The following is a 22,897-nucleotide window of genomic DNA, read 5'->3' on the forward strand; positions in this document are numbered from 1 at the left end:
AGCAGCGACAGGCTCTGAGGCTGGCCCGCAGCAGCCACTTCTGATGCAAGCAGGGTCCTGGATCTTCCACAGCCTGGAATGCAGAGACCCCTTGCTAATAGCGAAGGGGAAGAGACCGGTTTTGTATGGGGGCCTGGATACCCTAGGTCTGTCCTGGGAACTCGCTATTATATTATTTAATCTTCTAGACAGTCCTGAGAGCAAGCATAACTGTTCCCATCTAGTGAAAGAGAAAGCCGAGGGCTGTGGCTCCTCCACAGCCACACGGTTCCTCAAGGTTGGAATGCAGGTTGAGTGACTACTCTCTCCCTGCCCCTCTGGGTCAGCAGAATCTCCTCTTCACATACCCAAGCTCAGCCAGCCACACTGCTCTTTGGCTAGGCTCTTGTTGGCCAATTCAAAGAGTCTTTGTTCATTCAATAAACATGAAATAAGTTCCTCTTGGGTGCTAGGCGCTGACCTAGGGTCTCTGTAGGAATCAGGACAGACGAGGTCTTGGTCTTCTTGGAGCTGGTATTCTGGCGGGATGGTCAGAAAATAAACAGGCGAATAAATACATGGAGCGAATTGCGGGTTGTAATAAATGCTCAGAAGAAAATAAACAGAGTGCACATGCCAAGAACACTGAGTCCCGCTTAAAGGGGAGCTGTTTGGGAAAGACCTGCCTGAGATGGGGACATCTAAGCTGAGAACAGAAGGAAATCAGTGATCAGGGCTGCAGGGCAGTGCTGGGTCTCGCTCACCATCTCTTAGCTCCGCCTCCTTGAACCCCTCACTGACTCTGTTTTAGTCTCTTCATCTCCAAAGTGGAGTAATAATATCTCCCTAGAGAGGGTGGCTACAAGGATTGTAGACAGCATATACAGATCATCCAGTGCAGTGCTTGGCACGTTAAAGAGGTCTGCTGTAACCATTATCATCATTGTATTTTATGAGTTGGGCCTGAGGCCTGATTCACTTTGGGCATTGAGGCTGCATGGTTTATCGAATCCTTCTATGGCAAACTCCAAAGACCACCAAGTCTGGTAGGAAAGATTCAGAGGAAGGGAGAACCAGGGCTGCTTGTTAATGAGAGCCAGATGGGCCACTACCTATCGGAGAGAAGATACTCTGGTCATGGGCTAAGATCAGGGCTTCCCAAGGTGAGGGCAGGGACCTTGAGTCACCAATTAGACCCAGTCTCACTCACCTAGTCTTGAGCCAAGTGATCATGGACTGAAACCTCTGAACTTGTGAGCAAAAATAAGCTATTCCTCCTTTTAAATTGATTTTTCTCAGGTATTTTGTCATAGCAATAGAAAGCTAACACAGAAAAGACAAAGAGAGGAGAAGGTCAAGGAAGATTGGATGGACTCACTGGCAGAGGGTCACTACAGGACAAAGCCCTGGGGAAGAGGCTCTGGGGAGTAGGGGGGTTTACATGTCTTTGTTGATAAATGATGGATAATAGAGATAATCCACACATTCTGTGCTCTTGGCAAAGCCCCTGCCCATTTCTGGCCTCATACTTCCCATCTATAGAATGAGTCAGACAATCTCCAAGGTCTCTGTCTGCTCCTGATGTTCTATTTCTTCAGAACTGAGCCAGCTCGCTTACACCTCAAGAGTGGTTTTTACAACTGGATAGAAACAAGAGATATGAGTTGTCTTTGGAGAAGTCTTGGAGGAAGGTGGCTCTGGACCTGATGGGGAGGCAGTGGCTGGAAAATCTACATGACATGACATTTATGCCTTGGGAAGGCCCTATGTACTACGTGTGGCCCCATTTTGGAGCTATGGAAACACGCCACGTCTCAATCAACTCATTTGGAGAATAGTGAGGGGCACTCAAGGAGGAGCCCGAGGCCCGAGGCAGGTGTCTCATCAAGAAGACTGGGTTCCTCCACCTCCTTCTTCCCATACTGCTCCCTGGTGGAAATCCTGAGCTTCTGCATACTGCATGTTCCACCCCACCCAGGTCCCTGAGCTGAGTTTGAAATCTGTCATGCTGTATCAGCTGGGGGTGAGCCTGGACACTCAGAAACACAGCCTTCCCTGGAATCTCTGCTATGTTTCCTTAGTCTGGAAACATCTATGGAATCTGCTTGAGTTTCCAGATCAGCACTCAGTGCTCCCCGATCTAGCCCTGCTCCCCAGGAGTCAGGTCCACTATTCATGGCCTTTTTCCTTTCCCAAGAACCTTGAATGTCCATCTCCCAGCAGGCTCAGTGCCTAAGTCCCCTGGCCTAGACCTGCCTTGGAGTGGAAACTTCTCAGGCTACAAGTGGACAATGGCAAGGCCAGCCAGGCCTGCTGGATGGGACCCAGGGCACAGAGCATGAGCCTAACTCCCTCTGACAAGCCCAGGAACTACACCCCAGGGGCTGGCCAAGTTGAGGCCCAGGGGTTCTCCTGCTGGCAGGGCAGCTGGTCAAATTGATCCTGTAATCAAATCAGGGCCAGGCCTGGCTGAATGTCTGGGCTCCAACCTTGCTTGGGCTCTGGCCCTTGGCTCCCAGGATGGGCCAGGGTTTGCCTTTGAAGAGGCAGAAGGTTTTTGGTTGGATGTGGAAGGGCCAGGGTAGGATCTCATGAGGGACTGTCTTGATTCAGTTGGTGGCTGAGAAAGGCCCCTTTAGCAGTGTTCAACTGTCCATAGTTAGGACTCCGAGGAGGCTGGAGGTGAGAAGTCTTAGATGAATATCTTGGGTAGGTGAACGCTTGCTTAGGTCCTTCCATGAATTTTTCCACCTCAAGAAAGGGCGACTCCATTATACCAGATGATGGAGTCAAAAGCTTGGAGTCATCCTGGATGCCCAGGGTTTTCTTAGATTGCACACTCAGTCCACCAGCAAATCCCATTGACTCCATATTCAGTGTGTAGCCACCATCCAAATATTTCCCTCCATTTCCTTGCCTGACCCTTATCTAAGCCCCATGTTTTCACCTGCTTGAGTGCAATAGTCTCTCACTATCCCCTCTCCATTCTCTCTAAACACAGCAGCTGGGTGATGTGTCCAATCAAATCTCTCTGCTGAAAAGTCTCTGTGGCTTCCCACCTTACCCAGAGTACAATCTAGAGTGCTCCCTGTGCCTACAGGTTTGCTTCCCAAACTTCCTGCCTTTATTTCCTGTTGTCTCCTCCTTGTTCATTCTGCTCCAGCAACATTGACCTCCCAACACGTCCTGTACCCCTCAAGGACTCTGCCCTTCTCTTCCTGAGCCTGAAGTGCTCTTCCTCCATATCTACACGACAACTCCCTGAAGGTCTCTGGTTATTCCAAAGGGTTTCCCTAACCCACCCTGCATAACGAAGCATCCCTTACCATCACTTCCCGCCTCCTTACCCTGCTTTATTTTTTTGAATAGTATTTTCAGTCTCATTCATCTCCCACCAGGTCAAGTCCCTGAGAGCAGGAGCCCTGGTGGTTTTGTTTGTTGATGTATGTTCCTTGACTAGCAAGGAAGGGGACATAATTCCTTGCAGCCCCCATAAAATGGAGCAAGATGCTGGGGCATAATGGGGGCTTAATTCAGGCTGCCCGGTTTAGTGTGCCTCTTCTTTGCCAAATGCTGTGGTCCTAGACTTCTTTTGTAGAAGAACATGGTAAAATTGGCTTGATCGGAAATCAGCAGACTAGTATTCTAGTTACCAATTTTCTGTGTGTCCTTAATCAAGCTGCTGTCCCTGTCTGGGCTGCAGTCTTCTCACCTATCAAATAAAACAATCATTCCATTTCCAGACTGGCCAATTTGGGATTCTCTTGCTCTCCACCCCTCCACCCCGGGCATTCCCAGTCCTCTCCTCATTCTTGGAAAGTAGTTACAGAATTAGGAAGCAACGACCAGAGGACGGCAGACCTGAGTTCTTTCCTTCGTTTCCAGTTGTGTGCTAATGGCAAATTAGCAATCCACTTAGTGCCTTGGTTTCCTCATCTATAAACCAGGGATAAGAAGGCTTTCCTGGACAGATGGCTGCCACACAGCTGCATTGTGAGGCTCAGTGAACAAGAAACTGCTATGGAGTTTGGGGTCATGACTAAGAGGGACAGTGAGCAGCATGGGCTTGCAGCCAGATGGCCTGGGTTCAAATCCTGGCATTGAAGTTATGTAAGCTCTCCCAGCAAGTTATGCAAACCTCTCTATGCCTCAGTCCCTCCAGTGTCATCTGGGGATGATGAGTGCCAACCACACAGGGTCACCATGAGGATTACGTTAGTTAATATAGGTGAAGCGCCACATTAGCATTTGGTTTCATTATTCATTCTTAGAATCATTCATTCATTCTGCAATCACTTATTAAAAGCCTATTTATGTGCTATTGCTGGTTCAGGGTTCATGTCTTCCCTGCACTCATTTAAAATTTTCCTCCACCTTTTCCTTCCAAGGAGAGGGATGGCCCTATTATGTGAGACTTTGGGCACAAGGATGATATCTTATTTACCTCTGATCCACAGAGCCCAGCACAGTGCTTGGGGCTCTGCCAATGTTCCCTGGGTGAATTAGTGAAGAGGCCCCGGCACTTGCAGCACTAGTTTTATACCAATTCCCTGTCAGTTCCCTGAGGTTCTTATCCCTACAACAACAGTGTCCCCCCACCTTGTAGATAGAAAGTTGGGATTCAGCCTGGTCAATTATCTATCAATAATCCCCAGTTAGGAAGCTAGGGCTGGATTCCAGTGCAGAGCTGTGAGCCCAGGGCTGGGGCTCTTTGCTTCCTGGGGAATGTCCTCCCCCAGAATAGCAGGCACCCGTTTACTGAGCACTTACTACATGGCAAGCCTAATGGCAGGTAACTTCTAATAACTTCCAAATCCAACTTCATCGTCACGGCTCCCCTGTGATTGCCATTTCTCCACTCTCACCCCAGCTTATCAATGAGGAGACTGGTCAGGCCACCAGAAGGAGGAAGAAGAGTAGGGTAAAGATCCACTCACTTCCTGGATCCTGAAAATGTAAGCTTTCCTTACAGTGAGGAGCGGGCTGAGGAGGGGGCTGAGGAGGGGACTCAGAACCCCCCAGCCTTCTTTCCTTTCTCTTTCTCAGGAGCTGACACCCAAGGAAGGAAAGCTTTTTCAGGAACTTTTAATATAGCGATTGCTCATTCACACCTTGCAGTCTCGTGAATCCCATTGACAAAAATACCCGAGGAGGGTGATTCGATTCCATCGCACCTTGCAATCCCTGGACTTCCCGACTCCTCCCCAGGAGACCTCATTCTCATATTTCCCTGGAGGATCCCAGACATCAGAGGGCTTAGGGGGACAGAGTGGGAGTCTATGCCGTTATGTTGGTCCCAGTTGGGTGCTGAGCCCACTAGGTGGCTGTGGTTTCCTATCAAGGGCATGTCAAGGGCTTCGAGGGTTTCATGCTGTCTGGGATCTGAGTTCTAGATTTGCCTCTCGTTACCTGTGTGAACACAGGCCATTACTTTGCTTCCCTGAGTTTCAATTTCCTTATCTGAAAATTGAGATGCCCACAATGATCTCACAGAACGGTAAGAGTTAAATGAGATAACAGGCAAGCTGCCCAGCACGACACTGGCCCATGCTTCGTGTTCCTTGTACCTTAGTTGAATTTGAATCACTTGTTCCATCAACATATTTACTGAATACCTACCTGTACAAGGAACCCCTCTTACACTTGATTTGTAGTTTTCAGGGGTTACCTAGGACTTTGCAGGTATTTGTGTGACTAGAAGTGTGTGTGTGTGTGTGCATGTGCGCACCTTTTCTCAAAGTGCTTCTATCCCCTTTCACCTTTGAGAGCCAAGGAGGAGAACTCGCCTGCTGAGCCCCCATTTGAAGCATCTTGGGCAGGAAGGGGCACTAGGAACAGTGGAGCCAGGGGTTGGGGAGCTGGGACAGTGTTGCTAGGAATTTTGTCCCCACCTGATTCAAGGATGATAGGCACACCAAGGTCTGGATGGATGGACTGTGGAATGTGTACACAAGGTGTCTGTTACTTGCTGTGTTGGACCCTTAGGTAGCTGTGGGCTGAAGGGGGGCTTTGGATCCAGGAGCTGGGCAGAGCTCAGCTGGGGTCAGCCTTGTTTCTGTGACCAATATTGGGCAGGAGACTACCATCCCTGAGGTGGGAATAAAACAGTGGCTCTCCCTGCCTGGTCTGGCTTCCTCCATGACAAGGGGGAGTGAGGTGCTTCTTCTCTGGGATATCACCTTCCCCATCCCTGGGCTCAGCAAGATGGGGCTGAGAGCCAAGATCAAGGCCAGTCTCATCTCAGCTCAACCAGTCTAGATGGACTATTTTTATTATACCAAGGTTCCTAGGACAGATGAAGTTTTTGTTTGTCTTCTTGTAGACATATTTCTGCACCCTCAATCACATGGGGGAGGAAGGTGGTGGTGACAGAAGGACTAGCATCTGTTAACTGTAATACTTATTAAAAATGGGCTTTGACCCCCATAAAGGCTCTGCTAGTTATTTAGGTGTGTGACGTTGGGCTACAGGTATAACCTCAGGTTCAGTTTCCTAATATGTAAAATAAGCATAATGATACCCACCTCATGGGACTGTTGTGATAGGTAAATGATATATGTATGTCAAGCACTTTGCAGGGCATCTGGCACAAAGTAAGGCCTTGACATATGGATATATAGATATAGATATAGATATAGAAAGATAGATAGATAGAGATAATGGCTATCTCTATATCTTTCTTTAAACCTTCATCTGTGTGGCATGTTAACTTCCTTGTAGGGTCACATAGAAAATAGGCCATAACTGGTATACTGTACAGTTGAGCCAGGAATGGAACCCAACCCTGACTCAGAGGCTGTAAGACCTCTGCTGCCTTAGAATTTGGGGACTGTGGAGGAATGCTTTAGAGTGGGATATGGGACATCCACTGGGATATGAGAAGGGTTTGGCCTTGGGGCTGGCGGGGTTCTGTGGGCTCTCGAGGATAACCTCTCTGCAACCTGTGGAACAGGGCACTGGGAGATGTGGCACACTTTAACCACAGGGCATTTAGGTCAGATGACCCATACCAGCTGCACCTAATGGCCAGTCTGATGCCAGAGAGATTAGAAGTCTCCTGTAGGGCCAGGGAGAGATACAGAGGTTAGGGGTCCTAGAACATCATCTGGATCTCTGCAGTCCCAGTGACGTGAATATCTTGCTTGCCATTATGACTGTGTGATGCAGATATTCATTCATTCAATGAATATTTATTGTGCCTGGCACGGTGTCAGATGCTGGCAGTTTCGAGATTAACAAGACATTCAAGATGCTTCGTTTAGGCTGGGAGAGAATACACCACAAGTCATGGCAACAGAATGGCTGTAGTTTTACTTCTCACATGGTTGTTGGTGGCTCCCCAAATGATCAGTGAAACAGAAAGTGTAAATCTCCCATTGCAACAGACCTAGAGAGAGGCAGATTTTCCTTGGTACAGGCAGCTGTGCAGATGGGAGATTTTCCTCCTAGCTTCACTACAAACCCTTAAGCATCCGCAGCCCTGGCTAGCGTTCAGGCTGAAATAGGTATAGGGCCAAAGAGCCTCCATCTTTACTTGATAAGCCAATGACCTGTGGGTGTGTTGTTTACTGACCTTAATGAGGGGGGTGTCTTGTGGGAACAAAAGGGAGCAATAATCAGAGCTGACAGGTTGAGAATGGATCAAAGAGATGCAGATTTGCCTCATTTGCATATAATTTAAATAACATTAATTTCACATCAAAATATGTACTCCTTCCCCCTCTGCAGTGCTAAGCCAGCCTAGGGAGATGCCTCAGGTTTGGATTCTGGGGCTTGCCATCTCTTGTACTGCAAGAGGGACTGCAGAGAAGTCCGGGGGGCAGAAGCCTGGCCTGGCTCTGTGTGGGCCCACTAATTCACTTTGGGTGAATTTTCATCTTACCCTCTTGACCAGAAGACCCACAGGGCAGGGTATCCAAAACACCAAGTGCAAAAATATTTTTGAATAAATGAAAATAACTGGGCAGATCACTTTTCCATCCTGAACATAGGGGAGAAGACCAGGAATCAGGGTTTGACTCATAGTTTTATTTCATTTTGGAGAGCTGCAGGCAACTCCATGGAAAAATGACCGTACTGCCACAGGTCATATATAATTTCAATAGGTTTCTCAATCATCTGGACTTTGTACCCCTTGGTCCAGATTAGGAAGCCCCAGACCAGAAGAGGTTGGAACATCCTTCAGCTTTTACATCTCAGATTGCTGTTTCACTGCCCCACAGGGATCAGTGAAACAGAAAAGTCTGTGCCTGGGATTCCAGGTGAGGACACACTCACATGTTTTTGTTGAGCTCCCACTATGTGCCCGTTGTTCGTTTAATCTTCGTAAAATGGGGCAGGCCTTGTGATTCCTTTTACAGAGGGGCGGAACCTGAGGTTCAAGGAACATGCAAGAGTAAGTACCAGGGTGACACAACTGGTGGGGAAAAACCCAGAAATTGATGCTGGAGATGCTTTTTTTTTTTTTTTCCTCAGGGGTTAACTTTGTTTCTCAGTTGGGCTGATACTATTTTGCTTCTCCTGCCCAACACACTGGCCCCTAGACCTAGGTGGGCTCTCTCACTTGTTCTCTGCCTCAATAAGCCCTTCCTGAATTAGGTGCCCTAGGCCAAGTACAGAAGCATTCAGGGTGCTCAAGTGGCTGGGGAAGTCGACACTTGAAATACAAACAAGGAACTCTGATGTTTCAGCTTCCACCCATTTATTCCTTCTTTACCTCTAATAAGATCTAAATAGTCAGGGACAGACAAAACTCTCCCCAGCTCCTTGGAGGCAGGAATTCCATGTCTCACAGGAGAAACCCATAGAAGGGATCTGGCCTAGCTGGAGAATCAGGCTAATTCTTGGGAGGCCAAGGTAGACATTCTCACTTGGGAGTTGAGAGCCTGGGTGGGTCAGACCCCGGGCACCAGCAGTAATGGGCAGAAGTGGGAGTGGGTTTGAGGACAACAGGACCTGCAAGGGTGGGTGCAGCAGGAGTTAAATGGCTCCCAGACTGCCTCTTGTCTATACCAGTCCCCCTTCCCCACACACTCTGAGACACAAGAAGTGCTGAGTACCGGTGAAGATCTCAAACACCCCCACTGACCCACTCACTCACCGGCCCCTGCTTTGGGTGCACAGGACTCTCAGGCCAGGACAGATGGCACACAGCCACAATGTCCCTGGATGCATTTTGAGCCCCCTGTCTTGACCTGCCCTGGTCTCTGACTGGGCTCTCAGGGCTACAGAAACTGAAATGAGGGAGAGGGAACTACACTTGCATTTTATAGGGATGACAACCCAAGCAGGCAAGAAAGAAGGCAGAAACTGTCAATGTCTGTCAAAAATTTTATTTATTTATTTTTCATTTCACACAGAATGATGTTAAAATAAATCCTCAATAATATATATTTATATACTTATTTACTTGTGTCAATATTTACAAAAAGACTGTGGAGCTCTATGAAGTCTATGTACACCCATGATTTGGTGGACAGGCAATGTTCATTGAGGCACATATGTACACATATATGTATAACCTATGTACAGTATCAGACCCTACTGACACAGGAACTCTCAGCTGCAGAAGTCCTGGGCTGGGCAGTATTGGTGGGGCTGAAAGCTTCCAGAATATGTCAGCAAGAATGATAATATCTATACATCCTGTGCAATGCAGTTACAGCTGGTGTCTAAATTTTCATGAAGCAAACAAATAGTTAAATGACTCCCAACTCCCATGAGTCCTCCCCACAAGTCCTGCTCCGCCTTCAGCTCCCATTGGTCCCCTGTCTCTTATCACCATGGATACCCCAGTTCCCTTTTGGCATCATCCTTACGAAGCTTTGCCATCAGCCTTGGAGTTCCTTCTCCTATTGATCCCATGGAGGCTTATTTGTCTGCCTCTCCTCTTTAAGTTTTTAGCAATTACGAGAGACAGGACACAGGAGGGCAGCTGCAGAGTCATGCAAGGAAGCTAGTGGAAACCTTAATTAGAATGTGTGCTGCATGAGCTTAAATGAGCAGCCATTTCATACAAATGTGTGTGTGTGTGTATATATATATATACACACACACACACACACACACACACACACACACACATCTCCAGAAACAGGAGATGCATAAGCACACAGGTCTGAAAAAGGAAACAGCATCCCCCACCCATGAGCTTTATAGCTATATCCCTAATGGAAATGAGAGAATCCTCCTTGATTGCTGGCACCATTAATCCTGACCATTCCAAGATTACCCTCCGTGAAGAGAGGGGTGCAGGGATGCAGAAACCCAGGAAGAGGCCAATTTGGCCAGGGCATTGTTTGCTCAGCAGGCTAGAGCTCAATCATGGGACTTTCCAGCTTCCTGGGGCCCTTCAAATGAAGGAACCATCCAAGCACGACAACAAAAGGAAACTGGGTCGCTGGATCCCACGTGAAGACAGAACTGGGGCAAGCACAGAGCATGTTCAAACCCTCAGGAGCTGAGACTCACCCTCATCCAAGCCAGCCAGGCTTCTCCTCTTGCTTTTCAATTGCAGTTCTTAGCCTAGAGCTGGTTTGCTCCCTTCTAGCCCCACCTGGCAGGTTAAAGTCCTTGCCCTATGCTTCGTAAGCTCAAAAGGCAAAAATGTCAGCAGCTGACATGGAAGTTGTCTGGTAGCAAGGTGAACCCTTCACTATTCTTTTTCTTCCAGCTCCTCCTCTTGCTTTCTCCAGCATCCAAAGTGTTTATGCACTCATCCAAACAAGGCACCAGCATCTAGGGAGTTGTTTTCAAGGAGATAGGCAGGGATCGGGTGCCTCTCACAAGGACTGAGAGACACAGCACGAAGTCTTCTGGGTAGCTACCAAAGGTCCTAGTACACAACCACATCTACACTGCCCTCAATTATCTAGAGGTTGCAGCAGCTGTCCACATTATTATGTAATCCTACCTGCCCTGTGCATCCGTCAGTGAAATGATGCAGGGACTTCTCAGCTGCAAACTCATCTGGAACACATCTGACTATTTTAGGAGCACAGAAGTTATATTAGTTTCCATACTGAAGGTCATACCGTCTAAGATTATCCATCCAGACGGGATAATCAAGTGCCCCAGCTCATCGGCCAGTCATGTGAAGTCTCAGTGAAGGGCTTCCACTATCTGATCATGGCTGACTTGACCAGGTTGAAGGGCTCCTGGAAGTGTGAGGAGATGGCAGCAGATGTGATCCCTACACCACCTCCATTGCTCCAGATAATGGTGAGGAATCCTTCCTACCCCCGTCCAAGCAGAGTGCACAGTCAAATGCAGGAGGTGAGGTGGAGAGATGTGATTTCCCCATGAATCTAACACACTGCCAGGCATGATGGGGAAAGAGAGTATGATCTGCTCAAGCCTAGCTGTATCAAGCGATAATGCACAGCTCAGCCCCAAAGAGGTGACTGAATTACAGTTGCTCTAATGCCCACACCCTCAACCTAGATTTGGTCAGAAGGAACAACAGGTTTTTATAGTTACAGTTTTTATAGTTCCATCATTTGCCACAAACCTCACCTTCCACAGGGCAGAGAGGATCTTTGATGCTTCATTTGAAATGTTACTTTCCCAATGCATACCGTTCAAACCTAGGGCACCACTACGGACACAGAGAAAGCTAAATAGATCAGTCCTTTGCCAGATCTTTAAGCTTTCCACTTCCCCAGGGCTACAAAAGTTTGGCATAACTTTTCAGGTCCTCAGTGAGGAGGTGACAGCCAACCAGGGCAGACAGAATAAAGGCGAAAAAGCACCGGGCCCTTAGATCACACTCCCCCTTTTATCCCTGAGTCAGGCGGCCACCTGGGAGGGAAAGGAAAGAGGTGATCCTGGAGCCTGTTCTTTTTTATTTTATTTATTTATTTAATGAAAGAACTGCCTAAACAGAAAAGGAGTAGATCTGGAGAGATGGAAAGAATGCAAAGGAAGTTCATTTAAAAAAGTCAAACAAATGCGATTCGTTCCTTAGATTGCCAAATTTATTCCACATTAGTGAAACTAGGGGATGGGTTCATGTATATTCGTGTAATTTTTGAAATAATGGCATACATATATACATATACTATACATATATACACACACAGACATATGTATATATGGAAAACCTCTAATAACTCAGGACCAATCAACTGAAACCTTGATTGGCAAGAATTATGTTTTCTTACTATACTTTCAGTAGAAAGGGGCCAGGGACAGCAAGGTCATTATCTGATAAGCCTGGATGTGCCCAACAGCCCGTTTCTACATCTGTCTCAACAGCCAGCATCATTCGCCTGTCTCTTTGGTCGGCTTCGTCTCCGTTTCTGTGCACCATACACTGAGCACTGAGGTTTAGGAGGTTGACCCTGAGCCAGGCAAGGTCTTCTGTCATCTTCAAATGCTCTACTTACTAAGGCAGGAGAGGTTAGACTAACCTACTTAGGAAATACTATTTTTCAATAACAAAGGCTGAACCCCACGTGTTCCCACTCCCACTCAAATCACCAGAATGGCAAAGCAACCAGGACATTCCCTTCCCTGAGTTTTTCCCTGTTGGTTAACTGAGGTTTGGTTGTACACATGTGTATAGAGCAAGGTAGACCGAAGAAGAATGAAATGGGACCCTGGGGTTGCCAGCCTTCCCTGGATTGTCCAGCCTGAATATTTAACCTTACAGATGTTTCAGCAAAGAGGACTCTTCTGAAGCCCCTGGAGAGGTGTGCAAATCTGTGCAGTGGGTGGTGGGGTCTTCGTCTCGCTAATGTCATGACCCAACCACCCCAAACTTCAATGCCTATAGACGTCTACCCACGCCAAGAACTTGCTTCCCTTTGCAGCTCTCAAGGAGTCCCTGTGGTTGAGCAAGTCAGCTGATTGTGAAGGAGAGTCAGAGGGCAATTTCTGAATCTGCCTAGGCTGCCGATTCCAGGTGCAAATCTCCAGGGCCACATTCCCTCAGTATCCCTCTCCCTGGGGAGGAGAGGAGGTGCAGCAAAAGGATCAAGTAATGGCTTTTAGTGCATGGAAATGATCTCCTGTAATGGCTCAGGATGCTTTATTCTCATCTATTGGTAAGCGCTTTCCTGCAGGTTTCCATTACACCCTGCCAGACTGACCCGGAGTCAACAAGATGGGCTGGCATGAGGTCACTCAACTCAAGGTTTCAGGGCCGAGAGGTGGCAAGGATGCTGTGCGAGAGTGGGGAGGAAGGGGCAGGCAGAGGGAGAGAGGGACAGAAAGACACCTGGAGACAGAGAGATGCACACAGGAAAGAGAGTGACAAAGAATGCCTTCTCACGGGCCTTCGTGCGTGTGCCGCCCATCTGCATCTGTGTCCATTCCAGAGGGTCAGATCTCAGGACAGGAGTCATGGGAACAGGTGGGAAGAAGGAACTACAGAGAATGTGAACCAATGCCCAGAAGTCAAGGGCCTTATCTGATAATCCAGGTACTGTCTATCACTTTTCAGTCCTGAGAGCAAGATTTTTGAAAGAGCTATTGCTAAAGGAAACAGTCACTGTTGATTTTATTGCACTTTTCCTCTTTTAAGAATATTTAAGTACAAACTATGAAAGATGGAACTGAGCTTTGGTGGAAAGGAAAACAGAAAGAAGGGGAAAGTGGACGAGATTACTCTGAGGAACAGACTCATCCCAGCTTGTACCGGATCCCCCACTGCTACCTGTCCCTGCTCGCTACTCCATGGGGACATGGGGTTGGTCTCAACAAGGACCAAGTTCGAGAGTACACACGATGGTCACAATGGCTGCTGAGACAGCTCCCGGCATCCAACTCCCTACTGGTTGGCTCGTGGTGTGGCTATTGATGTTAATAAGGTTAAGGTCAAACCTGACCATGGACACTTCACCAAGGATGGGGGACTCTCCATTGTGTAACCAAGGAATACCCTGGACATTATGGCCCTCTCAGACTGGTTGGCCATCACTCACATGCAGGTTGTTATGACATTGGGTTCCAGGAGAGCCCTAGGGACCAGGGCTCAGCAGTACCATTCTCTCTCCTGGGTAAACAAGTCAAAGTACCGTGCTTCCCTGCCTGCCACAGGGGGTAATGATGCCACCCCCCCATACACAATTTGCCATTGTCTTATAGTTTCCTTTGGGGGAGGTTGGCCTCTGCCTCTCTTTCCCACTACTACGGAAAGCACTGGACCTGAAGACCTCTGAGGGTCTTCAGAGGGTGCTGCCTTCTCTCAACATGAGTTGACGCTGATACTTTATAGCTTACTCTGAGGAAGCTGGCCAGAATCCACTATAATGGAGGGAGAAATCCAGACAGAGGAGGCAGGACAAGCTAGTCCTGAAGCCCTCCTCATATGGGCACCCAGTGACATGGCTGTGCCATCCTCAGAAGCCCTGTTGAGCAGGTTAGAGGCAAGCAGAGAGGAAGGAAGGAAGGAAGAGAGCAAAGGAAACATAAGTTCAACTAAATTCGATTTTGGCTTCTTAATTCGATTTTAATTAATCCATTCATTAAAAATTGGCTCCTGAAAAGTTTACTTTGAAATTTGACCAGCTGAGTTGTTTCCTTTTTTTTTTTTTTTTCTGAAAACCTTTCTATGTTTCCTGGGCCTCTTTCTCTCCAGTCTCTGGAAAACCCCAACTTGCTTGAAAGTTTGAGCCCACAGAGGCATCTGGTAGAGACAAAAGGAAAACTGGTTTCTTGGCTTGGAAGCACAAGGCCCACTGAGGGACTCCAAACCACACATGGAGGACCCATGTGTCCATTTCCTGCCGTTATTGCCTCCTTCATGGGGACTGTGAACTGTGACCATCCTGAGGAGGGAAGGGTGAGTCACACCTGGGAGAGTGCAGAGTGCAGGAGGAGGGACCATGGTGCCTGATCCCCAGGCCCACAGAAACTCCTGATTCCATTGCAGGTGAAGCCTTTGTTAAACTTCACTTAGCTCTCACCTAGTCCTACCAACTGGAGGAACCAGTTCCAAGGTAATCCAAGATGGTGGGTAAGCTTAGAAAGTATTTAAATCAGTGTGTTATTTGCTTGTTTGGCCTTAGGCTTATGTCCTTAATCATGTTTGACTTAAGCTGAATTGGTTTGCCATTTCCTGAAGGCACAGAAATTGAATGGAAGGCAGGACATCCCTGGGAGCCCTGGCGGGGAGGAGGGGGACAGGCCTGGAACTGAACACCCATAGAAGGCAATCAGGAACTGTCCTTATTGGAATTGTGCCCAAGAGCAAGTGAAATGCCACAGGAAGTAAGGGTGGCTCATTTTGTGAGGCAAGTCTATACAGAGCTTCAATTTTCTGACCTGGTCCCTCACAAAGCTGCTGGGGATGGAGGGGCAAAAAGGTCTGTGTGTTAGGGACATCTTTACTATGGTTTGGGACCCAGGGGCCATCACTGCTTTTAAAAGAATGGCGCCGAATCTGAGGATTTCAGATGATGGAAGGCGGGGAACCTGAGCTGCTGGGCTGTTGGGGTGGACTTGTTTTGAGGGAAAGGTCATGATAAGGAGGTCCATATCAGGCTGCTGGCCATCCTGGGATCTTCCACACCCCACACCCTAGGTTGCTGGTGGGAGGAAGGTGAACAGGTTCACAAGATTCCTGTGCTTGATGTGGTAGCCCATCTTTCTGCCTGAAACCTCAGGGGTTCCTTTCTCAGGACTAAAATCTGCAGGTGAGAGAAGTGATGAGAGGAAAAGACTCCTTGGAGAAAACTGAGATACTAGTATGAGCTATGAATAGGTGATTAAAGGTGTTATTTTGTTTGTGTCCATTAATTTATAGATCTGGGGGCAGAGCAATGGATCTGAGTACATGTCTGTATGTCATGTCTATTGTGTGTTCTTGGGCACGAGTGCTGTATTTTGTATGCCTAGTGTAAATATACGTGCATTGTGTGTACACCCTGAGTGTACAGAAATAATAGTGAAGCATCGTTTGTGTATTTTTTGACGCATATTCACTGCGTCCATGTAGTTTTGTGTATTTTGCATCTGAGTTACAGGTTGTGTGTTTGTACTTGGGGTATGTAGTTTTCTTGGAGGTGTTCTGTGTTTTGGTAAGTACAGTCTATGTCCAGACTGAGTATGTATATTTCACCTCTAGGTAAAACCATAAATCTTCTGTGTCTGCCTTTTATATGAATTTGGCCTGTGTGTATTTCACATGTAGGTTGTATGTTTTGTATTTGTGTGTGGCAACACTGGATCAACATTTTGGGGGTAGATGTGCATGTATGTGTGTTGGACATTTTATAGTCCCCAGCCAAGGATGCTATGGAAAGGTATCTACCATCTGACATAGGTCTCAAGTGTGGATTGTTTTAATTTTCTATTTTCCAAAGGTCTGTGTCCCTCCAACCCCATGTCCTGAAATTCAGCACCACCTCCCATGAAGGAGAGGAAGAGACGCACAGAGGCTTTGTGCTGGGCATGAAATGCCCTGCAGATACCTGGGGATGTGGGTGACCAGGAACTAATGAGCACCCTGGGCCTAGCACCCTGAACTGGTGCCCCACCCCCCCAAGACAAATGAAGGTGCCAACTAGCCAACAGTGAGACCTGGGCAGGAGCCACCACTAGACAGCCTACCATCATGATTTGCTACATTTGGGAAATTTAAGCCACAGTGTAAAAAGGCAAAAAACCCAGTCTGGTGAGGCAAAAGCCATCCCCTCCCCAATCCTAGGCTTAATCTACTCTCTATTTTTAGGCTATACAGTGATCACTTATTCCTTACCTGTTTTGGTAAGATGGGGGACAATTTTTTTTAATCGATTCTCTCTCTCTCTCTCTCTTTTTTTTTTTTAAATCAGCTCTGGTTCCCAGTTAAAGGGGGAGAAAAATTGAGTCTGGTGATTGAAATGATGGTTTTGGATTGTCTAGGGATCATAACCCTTGGTCCTAGATTTTAGAAATTTCCACATAGAAGGGTCTCCCTTTAAGTCCAAATCAATGGAAGTTGGTTCCTAGGAGTCCTATTCTTTGTTTCAAAGCAGGGGATCCAGACTGGCTCTCTAGGGATGGGTTCATGAAAGTGATGGATGCAGAGCCAAATGATACTGAAAACCAAATTGGGGGGGGGGGCGGTGGGCAAGATGAGAATGGAGATGATAACAGGACGGACCATCCAGAGGAGGCCTGGGGTGGGTCTGGCCCAGGACAGCTGGAGCTGTGAGGGCCCTAGGGCCCTTGTGCACTCAGTAAGACAAGCTTCAGCCATGGGAAACTGAAGCTGCAGCACATGGAGGGCAGAAAGACAATTCTAACGTCTAGGAATCCATGAAGACTGGAGTATCTGAGGCAATGGCAGCAAACCCAGGCCCAGCGGGGTTACCAATGAGACCAGTGAACCCAATGGGCTTCTTACCAACCCACTGAGCAATGGATTTACTCCTGAACCTGAACTCCAGAGAATGAATATATATATATGTGTGTGTGTATACAATCATATACGCACACATATGTATGTGTATATATATATATATATATATATATATATATATACACTCTAGTGCACATAGTCAAACACATGCATAAATTGCCCTGTGTCAAAAATATTGCATAAGCTTATACAATGTTCAAATGCATTTTTTTCCTATAACTAGCTAGGTAGAGGAGCACATGAGACAGAAATACCCAATATATAGTTATATACACTGGATCCACAGACCTGCCTATCCTCAGGACTGATGCCCTGGTGCAGTTATGTCTATGACTAGGTTGATTCCTAAGGTGCAGTCGTGTGAGTGTTTAGACACTGCTTTCCCTGCTCATTCTTCTGGCTTGACAGAGGTCTGCTCTTCCACTGAAAGAACAGAGATGGGTGGGCTGGAGGGCCAGATATTTTGGTTCCCCATTCCCAATAGCCTATTTCCCCCCCCCCCCGATGGAGGGCTTTTGCCTTCTGATGGGAAAAAACCCCTAGTTCAAAACCATCCCAAGGCTATTAATACTCTAAATATGAATACTGTGTAGGCTACTAAGAAAATAGGTTATCTCCTGTGTTTTAAATATTGAGATTCATGCAATGAACACCCATGCAGTTCTATCGCATCACTGGTAAATTTCACTGCAGTGTCAGTGTAGCTGGGCCACATCACTAGGAAAGCAGATGTCTGCAAACTCCAGTGTAAACGAAGAAATCAGACATATTTCTGGTGACCCTGAAGCCTGCAAAATGGTGAAATCTGAAGCTGAGAGGTCCCTTGGTTTGGTACCTTCGCCCCACAGGCCCTAATGGAACAAATGTTGAAACTTGACAACTCACATTGGGTCATACTAACTGTCCCTCCCCCAGGCTTTCCTCACATCTACAGAGAAAAAGCAGAATGCAGCATTTTTTCGTTATGAAACACAAGCCTCTGGAGCATCTACTTGGCAACTGCAATTCACAAACCCCAGGTTGTGACACAGAAAGTAGTTCCAACACACACAGTACCGTGTGTTCTTTTCAATGCAAAAATGGGAATGACCTTTCGAATAATCGCCAGAGCTTTAAAGCTAAGCCATGATGGTTGTTCCTCTGGGAAGGGGCAGGTGGGCTCAAGTGGGTGACAGGGTGGGAGGAGGGGAGTGCATCTCCCAGGTGTTGTGTGCATTTAACTAGGAAGGAAAGGGAGTGCTGATATGGTGGGTCGTATATTAGATATGAAGTGGCCTCAATGTGACTTTCTGAAATCCTGGCTCCATAGGTGACGCTCATCTTTGGAAACCCAAACCCTGAAGCCGGTGATGAAGATTTGCATGAAAGCTGTGATAGATATTCTGCATTCTAAATCAAAAATCAAAAGGTCAAAAGTCACTTGCACGACTATTGCTTTCCATGCAGAACCAGATGCACACTGTAGAACACACTGACTACAATGCAGGCTATTATGCAACATCTGCATTAGTTCCATTGAGCTGCGAGTATGTTAATGGGTTTCAATCAGACATCAGTTAACATTTTGGTAATATTCACATAGTTTGTGTTAGCCAAGGTGCAGTTGGCTGTTTTCAAGTTTTCCTCTCTAAAGTCCTCATTACTGTTGTTTACTCCCTCCTGGATCTCCATGTAATCCGACTTACTAATAGTAGAGGCACTTCTACTTTTCTTTAGGTCAGGGGAGGATGGAATCTTTGGACAGCTTGTCACTTGTAAGTACTGGGCCTGCTCCTCTCCCTCTGTCTCCCGGTGGTAGAAGTAGTTGAAATTAGACACTATGACAGGGACCGGTAAGGCAATGGTTAACACACCTGCAATTGCACACAGGGAACCCACTATCTTTCCCCCAATGGTAGTTGGAACCATGTCTCCATAGCCTACAGTTGTCATGGAGACGACTGCCCACCAGAAGGCATCCGGGATGCTGGGGAACTGGGAATCTCGCTCATCGGCTTCTGCAAAATAGACAGCACTAGAGAAAAGAATGACCCCAATGAAGAGGAAGAATATCAGGAGGCCCAATTCTCTCATGCTGGCTTTGAGGGTCTGACCTAGAATCTGGAGACCTTTGGAGTGTCTGGACAACTTGAAAATCCTAAAGACTCTTACCAAGCGGATGACACGGAGGATGGCCAGTGACATGGCCTGCTGGCCCTGCTGGGCATCCTCTGGCTTCTCAGCCAGCTCTGTCCCCAGAGTGATGAAGTAGGGGATGATGGCCACAATGTCAATGATGTTCATGATGTTGGTGAAGAAACCAGCTTTGCTCGGACAGGCAAAGAACCTCACCAAAAATTCGAAGGAGAACCAGATGATGCAGAGAGTCTCCACAATGAAGAAAGGGTCGGTGAAGGAGGTGGACTGCTGGTACCCGATGGTGCTGTTGGAGTAGGTATGGAAGGTCACCCCACCACCATGCATGTCTTCATTCTCATCTCGGAAGATGGGCAGTGTTTCCAGACAGAAGCTGACGATCGAGATCAGAATCACCATAACAGACACAATGGCTATAATCCTGGCAGGCCCTGAGCTCTCTGGGTATTCAAAGAGAAGCCACACCTGTCTTTGGAACTCATTTTCAGGCAGAGGACGTTCTTCCTCCTTGATGTAGCCTTCATCCTCCCGAAACATCTCCATTGCTTCTTCTCCCAGTTCATAAAACCGGATTTCTTCCGAAAATATATCTAAGGGCACATTCACAGGTCGCCTCAGCCGGCCCCCAGACTGGTAGTAGTACAAGATGGCATCAAAGCTAGGGCGGTTGCGATCGAAGAAGTACTCGTTTCGGAGGGGATCAAAGTACCTCATCCGCTTCTTAGGGTCCCCTAAGAGGGTCTCTGGAAACTGGGCTAAGGTCTTTAGCTGGGTCTCAAACCGCAGTCCTGAGATGTTGATCACCACCCTCTCGCAGCATTCGTGGTCTGCTTCTGGGTCATAGGTGTCCTGTGGGTGCCCAGGGAGGGCAGCAGCCTCATCTGCTGGGTCTCCAGTGGCCACTGTCATAATTGGGACTGAGAGGAGCGCCTCGCGCTATGCCTTCCAGCTGCCTGGTGGCAGGGGGCTCAGGGTGCTGCTAACGGCCCCAGGAAACACAGAAGCATTAGCTTGAGCTCCTGCAGGAGAGCCCCCCAAGCTCTCCGAGAGCTGGAGAGGCAGCCTCGCTCGGCTGAAAGACAGAGGCAGTTAAAGACATGAGACCAACCAGCACTGGCAACCCTACCTGGGTTGCTGCTTGCTGTCTCCCATCTCTCAGCCAAGAGTCCAGAAACATGACAACTACTACTGCCACCACCACCATCACCACCACCACCAAACAGCAGAATTACTTTCACCTTGTAACTTGGCTGGGGCCAGAAGAAGCAGGGAGGAATCTCTCAAGGAAGCTCTGGAATGCCTTGCACTGGGGAGGGCTGAGACAGTCCCCCTCTGTACCACACAGCATCCTGGGGTATAAAACCCAACTAGGAGGCTGGAAGGGACCCCTGCCCCAGGAAGGGCACTGATGTCTCACATATACCTGCACCCTGGAATCTTGGACCTAGTCCTTCTTCACTGATCCCACCCCATGATTTTACACATGGCTGTTATTAAATGATAGATTGATTTACCTGGCCAGGCAGGAACCTCTGGCTCTCTTCCTTGTGAAGCAGATCAGATGCTGTAGGAATCCTCGATCCACAAACAGGCAGCCCAACTCCCCATCACGTCTTCTCACTTGAGCTAGAAATAATGGTGAGTCATTCTGGGCAGGACGGCAGGCTCCAGGTCCTGGAGGTGAGCTCTAGGGCTGGACTGGGCTGCAAGGGCAGTGGGGTGCCTGGCCAGGGGCATACAGGACTTGAGAACAGCAGAGCTTGGGTCTGGAGCCTTTGGAAAGAAGGAGGTAAGATGCACAGCTCAGCAAAAGCCGGAGTCCTCCTGGCTGTCCTCAGGAGGTGTGACGTTGCCTGGAAAACAGAGCAGCAAGGTGGAACCGTGGCTTTGGGGCAGCTGGTACCAAGATTTAGGAGGGCTTGGGCAGCTCCCCTCACTGCAGGTGACAAGCCCCGTGACAACCTTTCATTTTGGCTGTTCATGGCTGAGAACTACCCCTTAGCTTCCCAGCCTCTTCTGGGCAGGTTTTCTTTCCATCAGCTGGAAACACGTTTCCCCCCAGGGAACAAGCCTTCAGGCTTGACGGGGCTGCCTTCTCCAGAGGCCTCTCCAAGCTAATCCAGACCCCTCGTTTACAGCTGCCATAACGAGCGACTCCGGCAAAGCACCCCCCACCCCTACCCCATGTCAGGACACACATCTCTCAAGGGGAGGACTTCCTCTCCGCAGTCTGACTACAAGCTCTGACCTCAACCGTGTCCTGGCAGAAGAAGCACCCCACCCCCTTCCCAACCCGCGCACTCATTCAGAGCTCATCCAGGGGGACCCCACACGCAGCAAGGTCACCCATGTAGAAATCCGGATGGCCTAGTCGCTGAACTTACTCTCCCTCCGGGATCCCTGGGCCGTAGACCTCCCTCTGGGCCGGGTGGCATTTGAGCTGGCCAGGCGCTCGACCACTGATTTCTCCCCAAGAGAAAATCCCTTACATCTCCTCGGCAGGGAGCGCTGAACAAACGCTCAGCCTGCTTGGCTGCTAGGCGGCTTGGCAGCCGTGAGATGGGGAGCCTGGAGAAGGCTGGCTTCCGGCCTGGCCCCCTGCCGACCCAATCCCGCCGGCCCCAGGGCGGGGAGGGGTCTGGGCCCTCTCCCCATCGCCCCGGGCCCCAGCCGGGATTCCGCGGGGCGCGCTTCCTGCACTGCTCAGAGCCGGCGACCAGACCTTCCAGCTGGCCGCGAGCGAGAGCGCCACCTTAACCCCTTCCTGCCTGGTGTGGTTAGCTCCGGCTGCGGGCCCGAATGCAGCCCGGCTTTCCCCCCTGCCAGGTTCAGCGGAGGGACCACCGAGGCTCCACCTCCATCCGAAAAAACAGGAGATTGAACTCTGGGGGTGGGGAGTAGGCTGCACCAGGCTGCTGTCCCAGATCCCAGCCTGATCCAAAGCACGGGGGTTCCCGGTAGCCCACGGCCCCTGCAAAGGGGGAAAAGACCCTCTCTGCAGTGAAGCCGTTTTTATCTCGTGCCAGACCCAGTCCTACCAACCCGCGCTATTTACCAGACATGGTTATGCTGTCGGCTGCACTTCCCATCACCCGCCAGCTCCTCTCTGCGCCCTCCGCCCCGCGCCACGCCACGCAACCACAGAGGGTCCCCGACCCCATTCCATGCACTCTACTCCTGCGGGGCGCAATCCCCCTGGCCCGCCCGGGGCTAGGACACGACTGGCAGATATCCGGGGTTGGCACCGGCTCACCCTCCCGGGGACCAGCCCGACCCCGCAGCGCTGCAGGCTGCGCCGCCGGGTGCTCTGCAACCCTTCTGGGTGCCGCAGCTGGGCAGGGGAGGTACCACTCAGGCCAATATCCCGACACTGATCTACCCTTCCGACCTGGCACCGGAGTCTCCATGTTTCTCAGTGACGGCCAGCGTCGGCAG

The 22,897-nt window shown here is 48.9% G+C and overlaps 1 protein-coding gene across 8 annotated transcripts in view; it reads right to left on the reverse strand.

The window, feature by feature from the left end:
- Positions 1 to 401: 401 nt before the first annotated feature.
- The window catches only part of Kcna2 (potassium voltage-gated channel subfamily A member 2), a 23,694-nt gene continuing 1,198 nt past the window's right edge, over positions 402 to 22,897 (reverse strand). The window contains exons 1-5 of one of the 8 annotated variants that reach the window (XM_048815145.1): positions 21,847 to 22,806; positions 20,977 to 21,315; positions 19,478 to 20,534; positions 8,257 to 8,350; positions 402 to 518 (exon numbers count right to left, since the gene is read on the reverse strand). In XM_048815145.1, the coding sequence (XP_048671102.1) occupies positions 517 to 518; positions 8,257 to 8,350; positions 19,478 to 20,371 (990 nt within the window). In that variant the 5' untranslated portion in view covers positions 20,372 to 20,534; positions 20,977 to 21,315; positions 21,847 to 22,806 and the 3' untranslated portion in view covers positions 402 to 516. Of the gene's footprint in view, positions 519 to 8,256; positions 8,351 to 9,291; positions 11,747 to 14,495; positions 20,535 to 20,976; positions 21,316 to 21,846; positions 22,807 to 22,850 lie in introns of those variants that run through there. The other 7 variants (XR_007351947.1, XR_007351946.1, XR_007351944.1 and 4 more) reach the window with 7 other exon arrangements.

The sequence above is a fragment of the Marmota marmota genome, unplaced genomic scaffold, assembly GCF_001458135.2.
Source record: "Marmota marmota marmota unplaced genomic scaffold, marMar, whole genome shotgun sequence".
NCBI classification, from domain to species: domain Eukaryota; kingdom Metazoa; phylum Chordata; class Mammalia; order Rodentia; family Sciuridae; genus Marmota; species Marmota marmota.